Below are 18,298 nucleotides of genomic sequence, written 5' to 3'. Positions count from 1 at the left end.
GGGGAGAGTCTGGTGGAAGGTATAATGGAGGCTGTGCTATGCAAAGACAAATTTCTGGTACTGGGGGATCTTAACCTTCATTTAAACAACCCCACAGATAATGTTAGTAGGGACTTTTGCCAGGCATTGGGAGCCCTCCAACTGAATCAAATAGTAAGCGGTCCAACTCACCAGTTGGGACACTTACTGGACCCCATATTCGTCAATTGGGGGGGAAGTAGAAGCTAAGACCCCTATTCCCATCCCTTGGTCGGATCATCACCTGGTACCATTCTCCATACGAATTTCCGGGGTTAAACCCCCGGAGCCAGCTACACTGTACCATCCCAGGCGGAGATGGGCTACCTTTTCCCAGGCTAAATTCAGTGCGGCACTGACTAAAGGAGGAAGCCCTGGGGGGGGGATGATGCGGATACGGCCAATACCAATCTTTGCAAGCGTATCAACGAGGCGCTTGATTGCACAGCCCCACTTTCGCACGCCAGATTGGGTGGCCGCCTTCAAAAAACTGCCCTGTGGTTCAGTGATGAACTACGGGTCACGAAAACAGCATTGAAGCGAGTCGAAAGACAGTGGCGGGGGGCTCCGTCTAAGGAAACTAGGGAGGCCTACCTAACGGAGAGGCAAATTTATCAAGGGCTAATCAGGAAGTCCAAAGCAGCATATTACACCACTAGAGTTAGCGAAGCTGGTAACTCGACGAGGGAGCTCTTCTTGCTCTATAAAACCCTCTCGAGTGGGAAACCAGCCATGGCTCCAGATGACTGCTCGGTGGAATCCTGTGATAGGATTGCGGACTTCTTTTACGAAAAGATAGCAAAAATCTACTCGGCATTTCCCAGTCATCCCATTGCTGGAACCGAATTTGCGGAAAGCCCGAGGGAATGGAGGGACAGACATATACTTGTCACCCCGCCCTCGGAGGACCTACTAAAAATCTGTATATCCGTCAAGTCGGGTTCCCCACGGGATCCCAACACGCCGAAACGGCTAGCGGATAGCTTATCAGTGCTAGAACCATATATAAGACAGCTACTGGATGTGTCTTTTAGCACCAAGACCGTGACCAAAGCCTGGAAACTGGCGGTGGTTCTACCTCTCAGGAAGAAATCCAACATCAGCTTTGAGAAACTAGAGAACATCCGGCCGATCTCCCTTCTGCCCTATCTGGCCAAAGTGGCGGAAAAAACGGTATACATGCAACTGATGGAGTTAGTGGATGAGGCTGCCCTACTACACGATACCCAGTTTGGTTTCCGTCCCCGCCACTCAACGGAATCAGCGCTTCTGATGGCTGTGGAGACCTTACGCCGGGGGTGGAGGAGGGTCATACTATGGCCCTCATCCTATTGGACCTGAGTGCAGCATTCGACACCGTAGCTCACACCACCCTGCTACGGTGTCTGAATAGTGGAGGAATATCTGGAGCTGCCCTCGCATGGATCCAGTCCTTCCTGACGGGGAGAAGCTTTCAGGTCCGCCAGGGCAAATGTTATTCCAGGGATATTGGATTGGACCAGGGCGTACCCCAGGGATCGTCCCTGAGCCCCACCCTATTTAATCTTTATGTCTCCCCAGTGGCCCCTATTGCTGTGGGCCATGGTCTGCACATCGTGTCCTATGCCGACGACACGCAGCTGGTTATCTCCCTCTCGCGAGCGCCCGGTCTTGCGGCGGACAGTTTCAGAGCCTGCATGCAAGACCTTGCAGCCTGGATGTCCACCAATTGCCTTAAACTAAATGGCAGCAAGACTGAGGTGCTCGTAGTGGGGGGGAACCCATCTGTCTGGTCGTCGACGTGGTGGCCCCCATGCCTCGGTGAGGCTCCAACACCCTGCCAAGAAGTTCGGAACCTTGGAGTCTGGTTAGATGCTGACCTGTCTTTTGGACCGCAGATAGGACGTGTGGTGGGCGTCTGCTTCAGCATCCTGAAAAGTATACGGAAGGTTTTAGATCTCCTTCCCACGTCAGCGAGCAGAACGTTGGTGCACGCCCTTGTCACATCACGCCTGGATTATGGCAATTTGCTGTACCTGGGAGCAACTAACAAGGCCATAAATCGCCTTCAGGTGTTGCAGAACGCGGCAGCCCGCCTCATTCTAAAATTTCCCAAAAGAGTGGCCTCCAATACTGCCCTTCGGAGTCTTCACTGGTTGCCAGTGAGGAGCAGGGTTGAGTTTAAGGCCCTCTGTACCTGCCACCGCATCCTTACTGGGAAGGCGCAAACACCGCTCCAGAACCTGATCACCCGGTACGTACCCACACACTCCCTTCGTTCTTCCCACGGAGGCCTTTTAAAGGTCCCGAGGATAAGGCGGGCTCGCATGGGAGGCAGATCTTTCCGTTACCTGGTGGCTAGGAGCTGGAATGCTTTACCTTTGGACCTCCGTCTTGAGTCATCTGAACCTGGCTTCAGGAGGAAGTTAAAAACATATTTATATACACGCTAGCCTGCACAGACTCAGTGGTTGAGTCTGTGGGAGTTCTTCTGTTCTAGCGCGGGGAGGTGGTAGGTGGTAAATGATATATCTATTGGAAGGATTTCCACATGCATCAAGTTCAACTCCCAAGCATTAGAAAGTGAAGCATTTATACAATTTGTAGCACTTAAATTGGAACACATTTCTATGGATGACTGCAACTCTTTCTCCCTAACAGTTATCTTGATCCAGTTGCTTAATCTCAAAGTCAGGAGGGATCAGTATGTCAATGAGGAGTCCTTAAGCTAGGTCACTGTGAAAAATAGGAAGTTAATATTGTAGGTTTGTACACTCTTTGCCATCTCTGTGTAGTGTTCCAGAATGCCAAGTAATCCACTTCCTCTTACATTCTACAACTTAGGTGGGGGTGAGGAGGGAAGGTCTGCAGGAGGGGAAAATAGTCACTCCCCTCCACAGGATTGCTTGAATGGGTAGGTATTTTTTAACTAACTTTCTAGTGAGGTTCAGTGAGCATGGTAAAGTCAGACGTCATTGTGTAAGACAGGGAGGGTGTTAGAGTGGGTATTCTGGGGAGATGTGTAAAAGGGTTCTCTTGCAGGGGTTGGGTGGCAGTAGCAGTATTAAAGGTTTAGAGTTCTTGAGATTCCTTTGAGAAGAGAACTGTATATCAAAAATGGTCATGTTTGAGTCTGATGCCAAGACCATAACATTGCCATTAACGAAATGGAGACCGACACTTGGCCATTGAGGAATCGAGCTAGGTAACATTTGATGCCATACTGTTTTTGATGGAGAGAGTACCAGATTGTCACAAGTACTTGGCTAATAAAGGTCTTTGCAACAGGCGGTTTCGTGACAGAAGGTCTCTTAGGGGTATTTTATTCTGAAGAAATCTGCACTGGCTTTTAAATGCTTGTAGGATAGAGAGGGTTCCCTTAAATCAGCTGTCTTCATTGGGAAGGCCTTGCCTGCAGGTCCTGGAAAAGTTTCAGACACTAAATAGCTTTCTCCTTGAAGCAACCTTAATGAGCGGATATTACTTTTATCAGTGTGGGCATAGCCGTGGGGACAAGGGCAAAAGCTCAATGTGGAATTATTATGTAGGGAGTATTGTGACAGCCATTTCAGAAATAAAGCAAAAAGGGTTTATTTAAGATAGACCTGCTTTGAATGCAATAGTTCAAAGTGGTGAATAACCTAGAAAGAGATTTTCTTTCATAATTGATAAGGATTCTAATTTAACACTAATATATTGTGTGCAACCGGGGGAGGAATTATTTGTTAGGGGATATCCAGCTGATCGTGCACATGAAGGGTGTTTCTTTGATTTTATTTGAGAAGTCTGTATTCCAATTCCCATTTGTTTTTACCCTGAAAAAAACAATTTCCCCAATTCTAAAAAATTGTTAAAAATAGCGCAGGGAGTTATTCTAGGGTAGTTAGAAACAAACTAGTGTGTAAATGGGGAGGTTCTTTAGTAATGAAATCTTAGCTAGGGTGAAGGAGTCCATCCTTTGTTCTGTTAATGAGGCTGGGAATTCAGAATAAGGAGGGTATACATTGGTGAGAGTACAGCAGCGAGGAGAGTTCCTAATCAGTGTTTGTGCACAGGGAATAGAGTCCTTTTATTTTTTAAATCCAGTCTTTGTTTATTTGTCTCCCTCAGAGACAAATAAACACAGCATGGCGGTCACCAAAGCTAGAATAGACTCTCTTTCGTGTTTATAGCCTACCAGCCTATTAAGTTCTTGTTTGGCTCCCTGGCTGACAAAAATGGCTGTTATCAGAGTGCAGAGAATGGGGGGAGGGGGAAGGAATTGCTCCCAAACAGGCAGCTGGTGTGGAGTTGCATTGTCCTTAGATGGAAGTGAGGCCACCTCTGAATGGTGATGCTAAAAACAGATGGACCTGGGGCCGGAAACCGTTTAGGTAAACCAGGGACCAAAATCTCCATCAATGCTGTAGTTACAGCTATCTTTCTGGAACAATTGGAAAGCATCCAAAATGCCAGGTCTGTATTTGTGCTTTATTCACCATTCTGTGGAGAAACCACTGACAATTTCCACCTCCTCAAAGGAGGCAGAAAGTGCCAGTCGGAAGGCAGGTGGGAGTGAGTTTGAGTGAGTGGAGGAGCCCTGTCTGCTCCTCCTGTGCTGCTGAAAGGATCAAGCAGGGGCCAAACTCTGGTGCTGCCTGCATCCACTGCAGCAATGAAGAAAGGCTTGTTGTCACAGAGCCCTGGCCTTCTGCAGGACAAACTACGGTTAGTCAGCTACCACCTCAGATCTTGAGCTGCCTCCTCCAAGATATGGATGGAGTCAGAAAGGTGGCCTTGATGCTAAACCCACTGGGACTTCAAGTTTAACTGTAGGACTTGCATTTGCCACCTGACCTACCGATTGCAATAGGCTAAGCAGCCACAAAGCATGAGAGCCAATATCACCTGGATCCAGGTGCGAATTGAAACATCAAGATCACAGGCTGAATGTCCTTAACTCATTGCTGCAGAGGGAAAGCCCTGAAATCCACTGTATCCGTGATCATCCCAATGAGTGTAAGCCTCTGTGAGGGAATCATGTGGGATTGCAACGTGTTTCTAGTGAAACCCATATATGTCAAAAGGTCTGCCATTGTCTGGAAGTGGCCCATGACTGACTACGGTGAGTCCCCTTTCAGCTATAAAGATGGGCAGCGACCACCGCCATGACTTTTGTGAACACCGGAGACACACTGGTGAGGCTGACAAGGAGCATAGTAAAGTTAAAATGCACCTGGCCTACCCTAAACCGCAGGTAACATCTATAGGACTGCAGTACGAGTATCCTGCTAGAGCAAGGACACCATCCTGTTACCCAGGTTTAGAGCAGATAGGATCTGGGCCAATGTGAGCATTCTGGATCTATCCTTCCTCAGGGGGCCGAGGTCCAAATTTGACCTGAGGCACCCATCCTTTTTCAGGACGAAGAAATAAGAGCGCAACAACCCCACCTTTTTTCAAGTTTGGTACCATCTTTGGCACCTTTGGAGAGCAACTGTAGCAGGATTGATAGCTCTTCTGAATACTATTCAAGTGAGGGAGGGATATTGGGCAGAGGAGAAAAAAGGTAGAGTATAACTTTTTAAAATAATTTGCAAGATCAATCTGTTGGACGGGATGCATTGCAACCTGGAAGAGGTGCTGCCTCTCATTGGCTGGATATGCGCCACTGAGGGCAAACTAAAGTGGTTCATTGGCTGCAGTAGCAGGGAAGAAGTTGAAAGGCTGGTGCCCCCACTGGCCGAACTGGAAGGGCTTTCGGTTGCATCACTGGTTCGGAAGATGGTCTGGAGTAACCACTAAATTTCCTAAACTGGTGCAGAAATTGTTTGGCGCAGGTCAATCACCCCAAGGAACGTGCTGTAGTCCTACTGTTTTTAAAGCATTCAAAATCAGAATCTGCCTTCTCACCGAAGAGGCAGAACCCATCAAATGCAATGTCCATCATTAAAGCCTGCACATCACCACAGCACCCAGTGGACCTTATTAGGCATGTGTATGAATAGCAACACAGGTACCGACTACCTTGCCAAGGCAATCTGCAGTATCCAACTTGTAGAGATGACAGATTAGCGGCAACTAGCCCATCCAGTTTTGTGTGAGTCAAAAAGGCTGTAACATCTTTCTAGACTGCCGGCAAGATCTTGCTGACCATGTCCTAAATGGCATAGTGTATAGGTCCACCACACAGACTGCATTCACAGACTACAATGCTAGACTGGCCGACGAAAACATATGTTTTTCAAAGGCTTAAATCCTTTTGGATTCTTCATTCAGAACAGTAATTGGAAATAAATTAGGATTCACTTTACTGGCCGAGGCACACACAGTAAAGCTGCCTGGAGTGAAGTGCTAGGTGAGAAAAGGTGCTGGTCTGTTCAGAGGCTAGCATAACAATTTTTCAACCCGTATCTTTGAGGGTATCCTTAAACACAAGTAAGGTCTTAAATCCTGCTGGAACCAGATATAGAATTGGTCTATACACGACATTCTATCCCAGAGTCAATACATTCCATTAATGGGTCCCAAGACAAACCGATGGAGCTGGATAGGGCGTAACCCGACTGGAGGTTCTTGTGGTTCAGTGGAACCTGGAGGTGCACCAGAGGGCGACAGAAACAAACTGAATATTTGCAACATGGCATTTTTGAATGTCTAGGTCTGTTGCTTGTTGGCAATGCTGGGAACTAGGGTAGCTTCAGAACCAGCTGAGGATTTGGATCTGTGAAAGGTGACTTAGACAGTCGGTGACGAACATCTTTCTCCATCAAGATGGAGTGGAAGGATGGAGTGGAGTCCCTGCTTGGATTTTTATGCTTGCATTTGGACTTGGTCTTTGACTTACCGGTACACTTTGAACAAGAAGTGGAGTGGTTGTGGAAACGGCCCGAATCTGGGCTCGTGACTTGGAGCAGGAGCAGAATCCTCACAAGAACTAAGACTTCTCCTTGTGTTTGGTGACCTACAGCTTCGCCTCCTGGTTTCGAATCGCCTTCGGGTTCACTGATCACATGACCTAGATTTGTGCCTTATGACAGACATTAGCTTCCTGCAGTCGCTAAACATCGTAAATCCTGTTGCTTTTGGTGGGGACTTTGTTCCCAAGCACATTGGGGAAATGTTTTTAAGCTGTGGGAAAACTGGCAAAAAGAGAGAGCATACCTGTGGATCCATGATGGAAAACGTGAAAGGAACTGACGTCAGCACAGAGGTTTGACACTTATATGTGGCTCTCTCTATTAACTCCAGCATGGTATACATCCAATAAGGAACCGAATGACACAATCTAGCGGTGCATGGGAGTACTGCTACAAAAGAATCTCCGGATCCAGGCTGGTGTCTGGGGAATATACTAAGGTGAGGAATGTGCCATTAGCAGTATCCATCAGAAAATTAAAATAAGAGTTGAAAGGTCTTGATCCAGTGGTTAGAGGATAATGCCAAAATGACCTTGTGTGGAGCACAGTGGTAAAAAAATAGTTGTGATGAAGTGAAATATGAGGTTACAGTAAGTGGTATATGTTTTAAGAGGATTGAAGAATGTACCTTTCTTGTGTACTTGTAATTATTTCTGTGTGGACTGGATCACTTGATGAGGTAACCTACAATGTTGTGGAAGATTAGTAATCAATGACTGGAAGAGTAAAAGGGACAGATTATTGTTGGAAATTGGGTTACTGGTTGATGGATGTAAAGATTTACTCAAGCAACAATCACAACCACAATTCCTTTCAGGGTGAAGACAGAAGAAAACGCTAACCTAACCTGTGCTCAACCTCCAAGGAGCTTGGCAAAAAGTATTGAGGCTTAACTTAGAGGCAATGTGTAAAGTATTTAAGTAGCACTTCAAACAGTAATAAAGAGAAAACACAACACAGAACAATCTCACACAATTCAGAAAAATAGAGTAAAATGTAATAAGTTGATTGAGACAGTCCCTCTTGCAAAGCAGCACAAAAGTCTGGAGTCGTCCAGAGGTGTACTGCAGAGTTTGGTCTGCGGGTTCATTATTTATATCTGATGCCCACTTTGAAGTAGGAGAAAGATTCCACCCCCAAAGGAGTTTGGAATTTTTTGCCTCCCTGTCCAGGCCCCAGCTTGTCTCAGGTCACAAAAGACTAGTGTCAAAACCCTTTGTGCGTGATCTGGGCAGAGCCTTTGTGATGTGCAAATTTGGTACGTGACCGCTCCTTCCCCATCTGTCTGCTAAAACCTATTCCCCCTTAGTCTTTGTGTATTGCTCCCAGACAGTGCGACAAATGGCCAGTTACTCCTAGTCAAGCGACCTAGGGTACAGGCTGCAGGGACCAAATGGTAGGGACAAGAAAGTGCTAACTTTCTAAAAGTGGCACAGAATTGCAATTCAAAATTTGACTTTACCATTAAAGAGGGGTTTAAATTACAATTCTCTAGACACCTAACTCAACATTATACGTGCTCCCAATTGAAAATTAACAATTATTAAATGTAACAAGTTAACACAATGCTATCCTACAGGAGAGGAAAGCCTTGCAGTAGTGAAAAACAAATTTAAGATTTTGGTTTTTCACTACCATGACATGTAAAAGTTAAAAGTGCAGGTCCACTTTTTTAAATACACTGCACCCTGCCCAATATCCAGTTTAGGGCCTACCCTAGGAGTGATGCTTATGTATTAGGAATAGAGGTCTGGGCCTGGCAAAAGGTGTATTTTGTGAGCTCGAAGTGGCAGTTTAATACTGTGCCTACAGGCTGCAATGGCAGGCCTGAGACATGCTTAAAGGCTATGCACGTGAGTGGCACAATCAGTTGCTGCTGGCCCAATAGTAGCATTTAATTTACAGGCCCAGGGTACCTGTAGTACCACGTTACTAGGGACTCACACTTAAATGAAATGTGCCAATTGGGAGTTAGCAGATTAAACCATGTTTAAAGGAGAGAGCACAAGCACTTTAGCAGTGGTAAAGTGTGCAGCGTCCTAGAGGCCAACAAAAACAGGTCCCGAAAACAAAGAGGTTGTGGCAAAACGTTTGGGGGTGAACCTGCAGAGAGGGGCAAGTCCAACAATTATGTATCTTGATGCTGGAGTAAAGTGACGTAAGTGCCGCCCAAGAATTTGTTGTGCCTCTGGTGAAATGGCGTTACTGGCTCCATCAGATATTTGGAGACCCTCTGTAACTTTGTGGATCTCTTTTGTCATAAGTGCAATTGGTATCAATGTAGGAAGAAAGAGGTCGTTAATCACAGAAATAAATGTCCAGATGCTTGACATGAAAGGTTCATGCACTAAAAGGCATGTTAAAATAAAAAATGACAATTCCGTTGTGTGAGATGCATACAAAATGTATATGTGTATCAACTTAATAAAATTATAAATTGTACATATTAAGTAAAAATGAAACAAAAAACAAATAAAACCGGATCAGGAGCTGCTTTATTCTGGGCTGGCGGAGTGCTCATTCTCAAAGAAAAGGAGGACCGCCGTTAACAAATGAGCAGATCACACGACAGTCCGGTGCCGAGCATCACTCATGATCATAGTTGCCTCAGCAGTAAGAAGTATTTTTACTACATTTGAGAAGTTACTGTGGTGGGTAGATTCGGAGAAATGTCCACCTAATGACTCTTATGCTGCTCAGTAACCCGTTGACGAACCTATGCGCCTCTTTACATAGATGCTGCTGTACATTAGTGTGACAAATTATACATATTGTAGTGCCACTATAAATGTATTAATTACACTACAGAGCATAATTGGCTATACATCTGTACTTTTATTAGCACAGCTGCATAACGCTAGATTAAGACCAGGAGGAGTGCAATGTGTGTTCCCTGAACTATTTTCAACAAAAAGGTGCCTATGCACGAGGACTCTCCCCACCACATGAGCATATCTTGAGATGCTGCACCCAGCTTCGTGAAAAGAAACCCCAATGTTATTTACAGCTATTTACGGCTTATTCCCCCCCCCCCTAAAAAAAAAGCATACAGAAACCGAAAAGCTGCACAACGTGCCAATTCTTTTGCATACATTACAAAATGCAAAATGTGGAGCATCCGAAAAATCGATGGATCCCAAGAATAATTTTATATCTGTATCATTATTTCGCATATCAATTGTTAACAAGCAAACATAAAACTTGACAGAAAATACTTACTTGCTTTGCACGGATGAGGTCACTTGAGAAAGCATGAGTAAACCGGACACCATTAAGAAACCTGCCCGCAGCGTTCGCCTGCCTGAATCCCATCTCAGACAGTGGTTCATCGATACCTTGACCTGAAGGAAATTGAAACACAGAAAGTGGTAGAAACTCTTTTAGGAAGATTACAATCATTCCAATAACACCGTGGAGACATTTTGTTCGATCGAGCATCAACTAACAGACTGCCCTAGAGGTGTTATGGTCTGACAGAAGTTTCGCAAATTTCATTAGGACTCTGGGTGCAATATAAATTGCCTCAGAAAGCACTTTGAGATCTAGAAAGATTGTCCCGGAGGTGATACATAGTGGATAAAAACAGGCGAGTACATGGGTACTTTTCAGCCTGAACCTTGTTAATTAAATTGTTTGAATGGACAAGGATCCGGTAATGTTGAGAATCAATGTCACCTACCAAGAGTCAGGTTGACAAATTATTTTTCAAATAAATTGTGAAAGTACAAAGACTCGAGAGCTAGACATCTATAAAACATTGTCACCTGGAGTAAAAAACAACAGAGACAATTAATCCAAGAAGGCCCCACAGGAAAAGGGCTACAGCTAATTGCCATGTAGGATTTGTATGTACAAAGTACCATAAACAAGCTCTGTGGTCCGCATCAGACTTAAAAAATATATATATTTTTTTAAACACAATGTTTCAAGTCTTTATCACTTTACAAAAAATTCTGAGAACCCATAAAACATTACGAGAAACAGAACAGGTGAAACCAAACCGGCAATCATCTGGTCCCTTGTCGCCTTACTTTACTAGAAGCCTAGACTCATAATTAGTTGTCATTGCTCAGTTTAGTTACCAAAGAGATTTCATTGTTTCATGCTGCAATAAGTCACCGATGTTAAAGAAGGTAAGCGATTGCCTAAGATGCTATGAAAATTTGACTACACCTAGCATGTCTCATACACGCTAGGTGCCAAACAACTATAACATTCTATGTGCTTATTAGAAAACATAGTAAATTCACTTCATTAAAAGTGATGATTTTGAACGCTAAATCACATTCAAAGCATGCTTGAGAAATTTGTGGGAACAATTCTGATAATGACAGACAGCCTCATTATTATTAAGGACGGGCTAAAAGACCATTTTGGACATGTAGTGACTGAATGTATATTTTATAGGTATCTTTAATTCTACAAAGATCATTCAACCCAGAATAGGCATAGTATCACGGTGTATGCTTAGAGAGCTGGCTGTAAATTATTAGCACGGTATCATTCAATTGTAAGAACACTTATCTGAAGACTTGTGTATGTATACATGTATTTATGTATGCGATTTGTATTTTTCTAGCGCAACCTAGCCAAAAGGCAGTGAAGCGATGTAAAGGGTTAAATACAATCATAGCCAACAAGTGATAGGATAGGTAGATGGTTTGTCCATTATTGATGCATTGTAAAGTATTGTTCTTTAAAGGAGTACACCTTCAGCTTTTTCCCAAAGTACAGCAGCGTTGGAGTAGTACAAACTGATATGGGGATGTTGTTCCAGATCATAGGTACAGAGATGAAAAGGGACTGCTGTCTTTTTTTCACTGCCTAATCTTCAATCGCATGGTGTCCAGAATGCCGAGATACACCAGACTCGGTGACTTTGCCTACAAGATAAAAGGTGGTGCTGGTTAAGATGGCTTGTTAAACGTTGCAGATGGCTTTGAAGATGGTACAGGCTGGCAAGGAGATCCAGTGGAGTTCTATAAGGATGGGGTTATGAGATCATATTTCCTCAGCCCTGGATGAGAAATGCTGAGGCTTGTAAGGGGCTATTGTGGGGGGGCCTTAGAAACCAAGGGGCCCATTAGGATGGTGAGCGGATCACCCCTGCCGGACCGGTGGGAGCCACCGCCGGCCCGGCGAGGGCGATCTGCTCGCCATCCTCACTAGAATGACCCCCCCGCCACATTAGGATGGCTGGGGGTCCACGGCGGACGGAAAGACCGTCTGCCGCTTTTCCGCCGGTCGACTCGTCGACTGGCGGAAAAAGTGCCTGCATATGGTGCTGTGTCTGCGAGACACAGCCATCCAAATTAGGATGCTGGCGGTCAATGGAATTTCCACGGCCGCGTTGCCGCCATGGAAAGGCATACGGTCCTTGCTTTGGGGGCCCTTCGCGGGCCCCCATGGTGTAGGAGGGTGCACATGGGGGGTACCTATGGTACCCCCCTCATTGCCATGCACTACGTGGCAGGCACCATGTTGTGCCTGCCATGTAGTGCATGGCAGTGCCGTGCACAGTCCTTTTCCATTGTGGGTGGGTCCGCAGCCAGCAGATCCACCCGCAATGGAAAAGGCACAGGATGCGCCCGCCAGTGTGGCGAGCGCATCCTAATGTGCATAGTGGGACCGCCGCAGCATTGGCGGGCAGTCCCGCGCTCCATTACGGTGTCCGCCCGCCATCATAATAGGCCCCCAAGTGCGGAGTCCAGTAAGCCTTGGAACAAGGCATTACACAATTCAGAGGTAAGGTTACGAGGGCTTGAACAGCAGTTTTCTGCTTTTCTTGCAATGTATTTCTTGAGGTGAGGTTGGTGTTCAGAATGAATCCAAGTGGCTTGGCATTCATTGCAACTTTGGGTCCAAAGCCATCAATGTTGAAGTCACTGAGCCAGGTTTTAACGGTTTGTTATTCCTGCCAAATAATAGGAGTTCTGCCTTATCTGGATTGTGCTTCACATAGGCACTGGCCATCCATGTCTGAATGATGTGCAGGCAGTGTTTGAGGTGTTGGTTGTCTGAAGCAGAGAACACTTTCAAGTAGAGTTGTCAATCATCGTTATATTGGTAAAACTTGATCCAAATATCGGTGAGTAGAGCACCAAGTAGTTCTATGTAGAGGTTGAAGATGACGGGGGACAGTATGAAACCCTGAGAGCCTCTGCAGGTGATAGGGATCTTTTGGACCTGGAGGAGCCCAAGTGAACAAACTGGTGTTGGTCAGAAAAGTAGGACTAGAACAAGCAAGGACACAGTCAGTGAATCTGAATGGAGACTCCAGGGTGTGAATTTGGACTTCTAGCCTCTTCTCTGCTCCTTCATCTCACCAGGCCAGGGTGACTCGCACATTAAGCGGAGGCCTTTTGGTGGTTTGTACCCAGGACAAACTGTACAGTCACAAATCCTTCAGCTTTACTTAAATGGACGCAGGGCCCATGCATACTTTAGGTATGATGTTGCTGAGAAAGGTAAATTGGCTCAGTAAGTTTTGAATCAAATAATCTGATTCGGACACGTAAGAAGAAGATTAAGGGCCTTATTATGAGTTTGGCGGTCCTTCTGTTGGCCTGCCACCGTCGCACCGACAGGAGGATAGACCTCTCTTTTGAAGGCCAAATTAGGTTCTCTTTGAGATAGTATTCAAACAAAATAGCGAAACAAAATATCTAGCAGCAGAAGCATCGAGTTTAAAATATCGTGATGCACAAATATCGTGTGAAAAAATATCGTTGCCAGGAATATCAATTTTAATGTAAGTAATAGACGTTACAACTATCTATGTTAATGTCGATGTTAAAAATATCAACACCGTTAGTATCGTTTAGAAAATATCAATACAGTTTTTTACATTTTCGGTATTTCAGTATATATTTTAATTGTATAGGTTATAAATAGATTGTATAATTGTTGTAGTTTGTTAATTTTTAGTTGTTTTTAAATTTAATTTAATAGTTTATTTGTATTTTTTGTGCCGTAGGAGTTGTGAGGTTTATAGGGGTACAGATTGGGAAGTAAATTAATTATAATGGGTAAATAACTTATTTAATAAAACATATTTAATTGAGGATTATGTCAATTGTGTAACTTTTTTTAATTGCGTTAATTTTTTGGGTGCAGGTTGTAGGGTTTGTAGGGGTATAGGGTGGGAAGATATTTAATTATAATTATTCAATTATTAATTATGTAATTGATAATTATGTACATTGTGTAGTCAATTTTATTTTTTATTGATATTTTTGGTGTGGGTTGTGGTTTTTGTAGGGGTAAATGGTGTGAATGAAATGAATTGTAATGATGTTAATTATTAATTAATAATTATGTAAATTGTGTAAATGAGAAAATGTTTACGTTATATATCAGGTGCATGTGTTTGCAGGGGTAAAGGGTGATAAGTTAACGTAACATAATTATTAATTTATTGTTAAATGTTTAATTGGCAGAGATAAGGGTGGGAAGTTAATTAAATATACTTATTTTATTAGTTAAATACTATTGTTTAATTGATAATTATGGTAAGATTGTAAATATTTTAATTTTAAGATATACTTTAGGTGTGTGTTTACTAAGTAGAGGTATAGGGTAGGAAGTTATTCAAGTAATAAATGTAAAAATAGTTATTTGTTTAAAAAATGTGTTATTATATGGTGTGTTAATTGTGTTATTCTTTTTATATGTCAATTACATTCTAGTTGTCGACTTATGATTGTGAAAATATAGTGTGGTATTTTAAATATATTGTATCACTTGTTTTAATTTAAAATATTTGTTACATTTTAGGATAAATATGCAATTTCTTATAAAAAAATATATTTTAAATTTGACTATTTATAGTTGCTGCTATTTAATGTAGTTGTTAAAATATTGGTCTTTGTTTGAATACAACTGCTCTCTCTTTACTGTTGCACAACTAGAGTGGTTATAATAAATGTTACCCCTCTACTATTCAACGCTTTCTCTATTGTTGCACCGACTGAAGTGGGAATAGCACATTTTACCCCTCTGTTATCCAACACTTTCCCTACTGCTGCACAGACTGGAGTGGGAATAGTACATTTTAGCCCTCCTGATCCCAACGCTTTCCCTACTGTTGCAGAGATTGGAGTGGGAATAGAATATGTATTAGTCCTACAATTTTATAGTTTTGTTTATATTGCTTAAATGTATATTATATTATGTTTGAGTATTTAATATATTTATTTATTAATGTTGGTAATACGTAATAAATTTTTAGTAAAATGTATTTTTTTTATTTTGTTTACTTTTTCATGTGTAGATTGCAATTTATTTTTTAGAATTGTTTCCAGATTATCTGTTACAGTTGTAAATGTATTGTATGTATATATGTATCAATTAGTAAACTGTAATATAATTATACCTATTTTAAGAAGTTTTAAATTATATATGTTTAAATAAACATAAATATGACTTTAATTAAATATATAATGTATATATAATTTTAAATAATTAAAATATATTTAATTTACATTATATTATTGTTAATATATTTAAGGTTTACTATGTTTAAATATGTTTATATTTAAAAAATATATTTTTGTCTTCGATATTTTTATTTATTTATTTTTATTATTTACATTATAAGCATAGGATAATGATATTTTTGGGCTCGATATTTGCGACAAAATATTTATGTCCCACGATATTTCTGGTTTCGATAATTTGTCAGTGAACCCTTTGAGGCACTGCCCAAAGATAAAAGCCTATACAAGTTGTTACTTCAGCTTTTCTACCCATTCTTAATCTTCATCTTTTATCAGTTTTGGTTTCTGAAGCTTTAAATTCATGCATCAACTTCACTAATGTAAAAACCACTCTTGACTTTCAAAGAACCAGCAAATCCTCAGGACATTGCTTCCGGATGTGTGGAACTGCGGTATTTACTTACTTATGCCTACTACCCCTTCTGGGGTATAGGACACCAACCTGGACTTTCCACACTTTTCTATCAATCTGACTCCAGGTGTAACCCATCTCCTTACAATCTGTCTCGAGGACTCGACACCAGTTGTTTATTGGCCTTCCTCTTTTTCCTGAAAGGTTCCACGTGAAGGCTTGCCTGGTGGTGTTTGTGAGGATGCGGAGGGTGAGACCTAATCAGCCCCGGCGTCTTCATGAGCATGAAGTAGGAAAGCATGCTGCCATAGGTGGTTGTTGCTGATGCGGTTTGGCCAGCGGATATGAAAGATTTTCCTCGGACAGGAGTTAATGAAGGTCTGGACTTTGTTGGTGATGGTTACTGTTGTCCTCTAAGGATCTGCTCCAAACAGAAGGACTGATTTTACATTGGTGTTAAAATTCCTGATCTTGGTTTGCAGCGTTAGGCCCTTGAATGCTAGATGTTCTTTAGCTGAATGAAAGCAACCCTTGCTTTGTTGATTTCTGCCTGGACATCAGCGTCTGTGCCACTCTGCTTGTCTAGGACACTACCCCAGGTAGGGGAAAGTGTCAACCTCTTCCATTTCATCTCCAATAAGAGGGACTGCAGTTATGCTGGCTGTGCTAGTCTTCACGATTTTGTTTTCCCTGTGGATGCTGAGGCCATGTTGTGCTGATGTGGCTGCCACTTTGTCGCTTTTTTTTCTTCCATCTGCAGATGGGTATGGGAAAATAGGGCCAAGTCATCTACAAAGACCAGGTTGTCGGCTGCATCCAAGGTGTCCAGTGGATCCAGTTTCTTCTCCTTGCTGTAGATCTCTTCATGATCCATTCTATGGCCAGAAGGAAGAGAAGGCAAGAGCACAAAAACCCTGGAAGACTCTGGTCCTCACTTCGAAGGCTTCCGTGAGTTGTCTGCTATGAACTATCTTGCAGGTCATTCCCTCTTAGAAGTTCCTGACGATTCTTATTTGGCACCCCATATTGACAGAGGAGTTTCCAAAGAATCTCTCTGTCTACACTGTCGAATGCCTTCTCATAGTCGATGAAGTTGACATGGCGGGGGGGAGGGGGGGTCTATCAACTGTTCAATGATGAAGTGTTGCAATCTGGTCTGTGCAGGAACGGTCTTTGCGGAAGACAGCTTGCTGGTCTCATAAGTGAGAATTGACTTGGCCGGTCTAAAGCCCAGCTGCGAAAGAAGGAGGGATATGCATGGGGCTGGCTACCCCATCATGTAAGAAAAATCCTAGCTACAGAAACGTCAACCAAAAGACATTCCAACCTTGGGGAGAGAGAAATCTCCTTCACGGAGAGCTATAACACATTGTGGTGAAATCATGACCATGAGGCACAGGGTCAGACGGATTTGCATATGGCCATGTCTGAACTGGGGTGGCAGAGTGGGCTAAAGAACGGTGATGGATCAAACCCAGATCTGTTGACTGGGTGTGAGTGTTTGATTGGTTCTGATGCTCCGTCCATCACCACCCCCTTTTGTACCGCTTTGTTCGCCATAAGTTGGCAGGGTAAGCTCAGACGTGAGTCCCTTGCTCACTTTGCCACTGGATTCAAGCAAGCCTGGCTGAAGACGGCTGAAATGACAGAAACCGGTCCTAGGAAGCTTATTTCCGGTCCAGGGAAGGCATGGCTTGGCAGTTCGGACTGGACTGTTCCCATGAGGCACAGGGTCAGACTGATTTGCATATGGCAATGTCTGAACTGGGGTGGCAGAGTGGGCTAAAGAACGGTGATGGATCAAACCCAGATCTGTTGACTGGGTGTGAGTGTTTGATTGGTTCTGATGCTCCGTCCATCACCAACCCCTTTTGTACCGCAGTGAAATCAGAGATGCCTGGAAGACACAAAGCTGATCCACCTACTTTTGGCCAAGATCACTATTGGGACATGGAACATGACCACCATGTATGGGGCAGGCAACACAGCCCAAGTGGCAAAGGAAAAGAACAAATACAACTTTGCCCTGCTTGGCATCAGCGAGACAGGGTGGACACATTCCGGACAGAAAAGCTAACGGTCCCAGAATCATCACAAATACGTCCGGTACAAAGAAAAAGAGAATCAATATGAATGTTATTCAGTGCTTGCACCTACAAATGGCAGCAAAGAAGACAAAAAAAAAAAAGAACAGTTTTACAACAGACTCTAGTCCATCCTGGAGAAATTCCTTGAGTGAAACATCACCATGGTGATAGGGGAGCTCAATGTCAAGATTGGAAGCAATAACTATGAGTACAATGAAGTCATAGGCAACCTTGGCATTGGCGACATGAACGAGATTGATGAAAGGCTCGAAGATCTCAGTGACTTTAACAATCTGGTGATATGCGGTACTGTAATCCCACACGAAAGACTAAACAAGACAACGTGGGTGTCACCAGACTATTCAACAGATAATCAGATTGACAATGTCTGCATTTTCAAGAAGTTCTGGAGGTCCCTGTAGTATGTGGGCGTGATGAGCTCACGTGATGTCAGACCAACTTGTC

At 43.3% G+C, this 18,298-nt stretch overlaps 1 protein-coding gene across 6 annotated transcripts in view; it reads right to left on the bottom strand.

Annotated features, from left to right (window-relative positions):
• The window catches only part of TIGAR (TP53 induced glycolysis regulatory phosphatase), a 248,087-nt gene that overhangs the window by 135,059 nt on the left and 94,730 nt on the right, over window positions 1–18,298 (bottom strand). For all 6 annotated transcript variants that reach the window (XM_085652583.1, XM_085652585.1, XM_085652588.1 and 3 more), the window contains one exon: window positions 10,116–10,237. In XM_085652583.1, coding sequence (XP_085508709.1) covers window positions 10,116–10,237 — 122 coding nt within the window. The remainder of the gene's footprint in view (window positions 1–10,115; window positions 10,238–18,298) is intronic.

This window comes from Triturus cristatus, chromosome 4_1, assembly GCF_964204655.1.
Source record: "Triturus cristatus chromosome 4_1, aTriCri1.1, whole genome shotgun sequence".
Lineage (NCBI taxonomy): Eukaryota > Metazoa > Chordata > Amphibia > Caudata > Salamandridae > Triturus > Triturus cristatus.
Note: the sequence above shows the minus strand (reverse complement) of the source record. Positions and strands in the feature narration are given on the sequence as shown.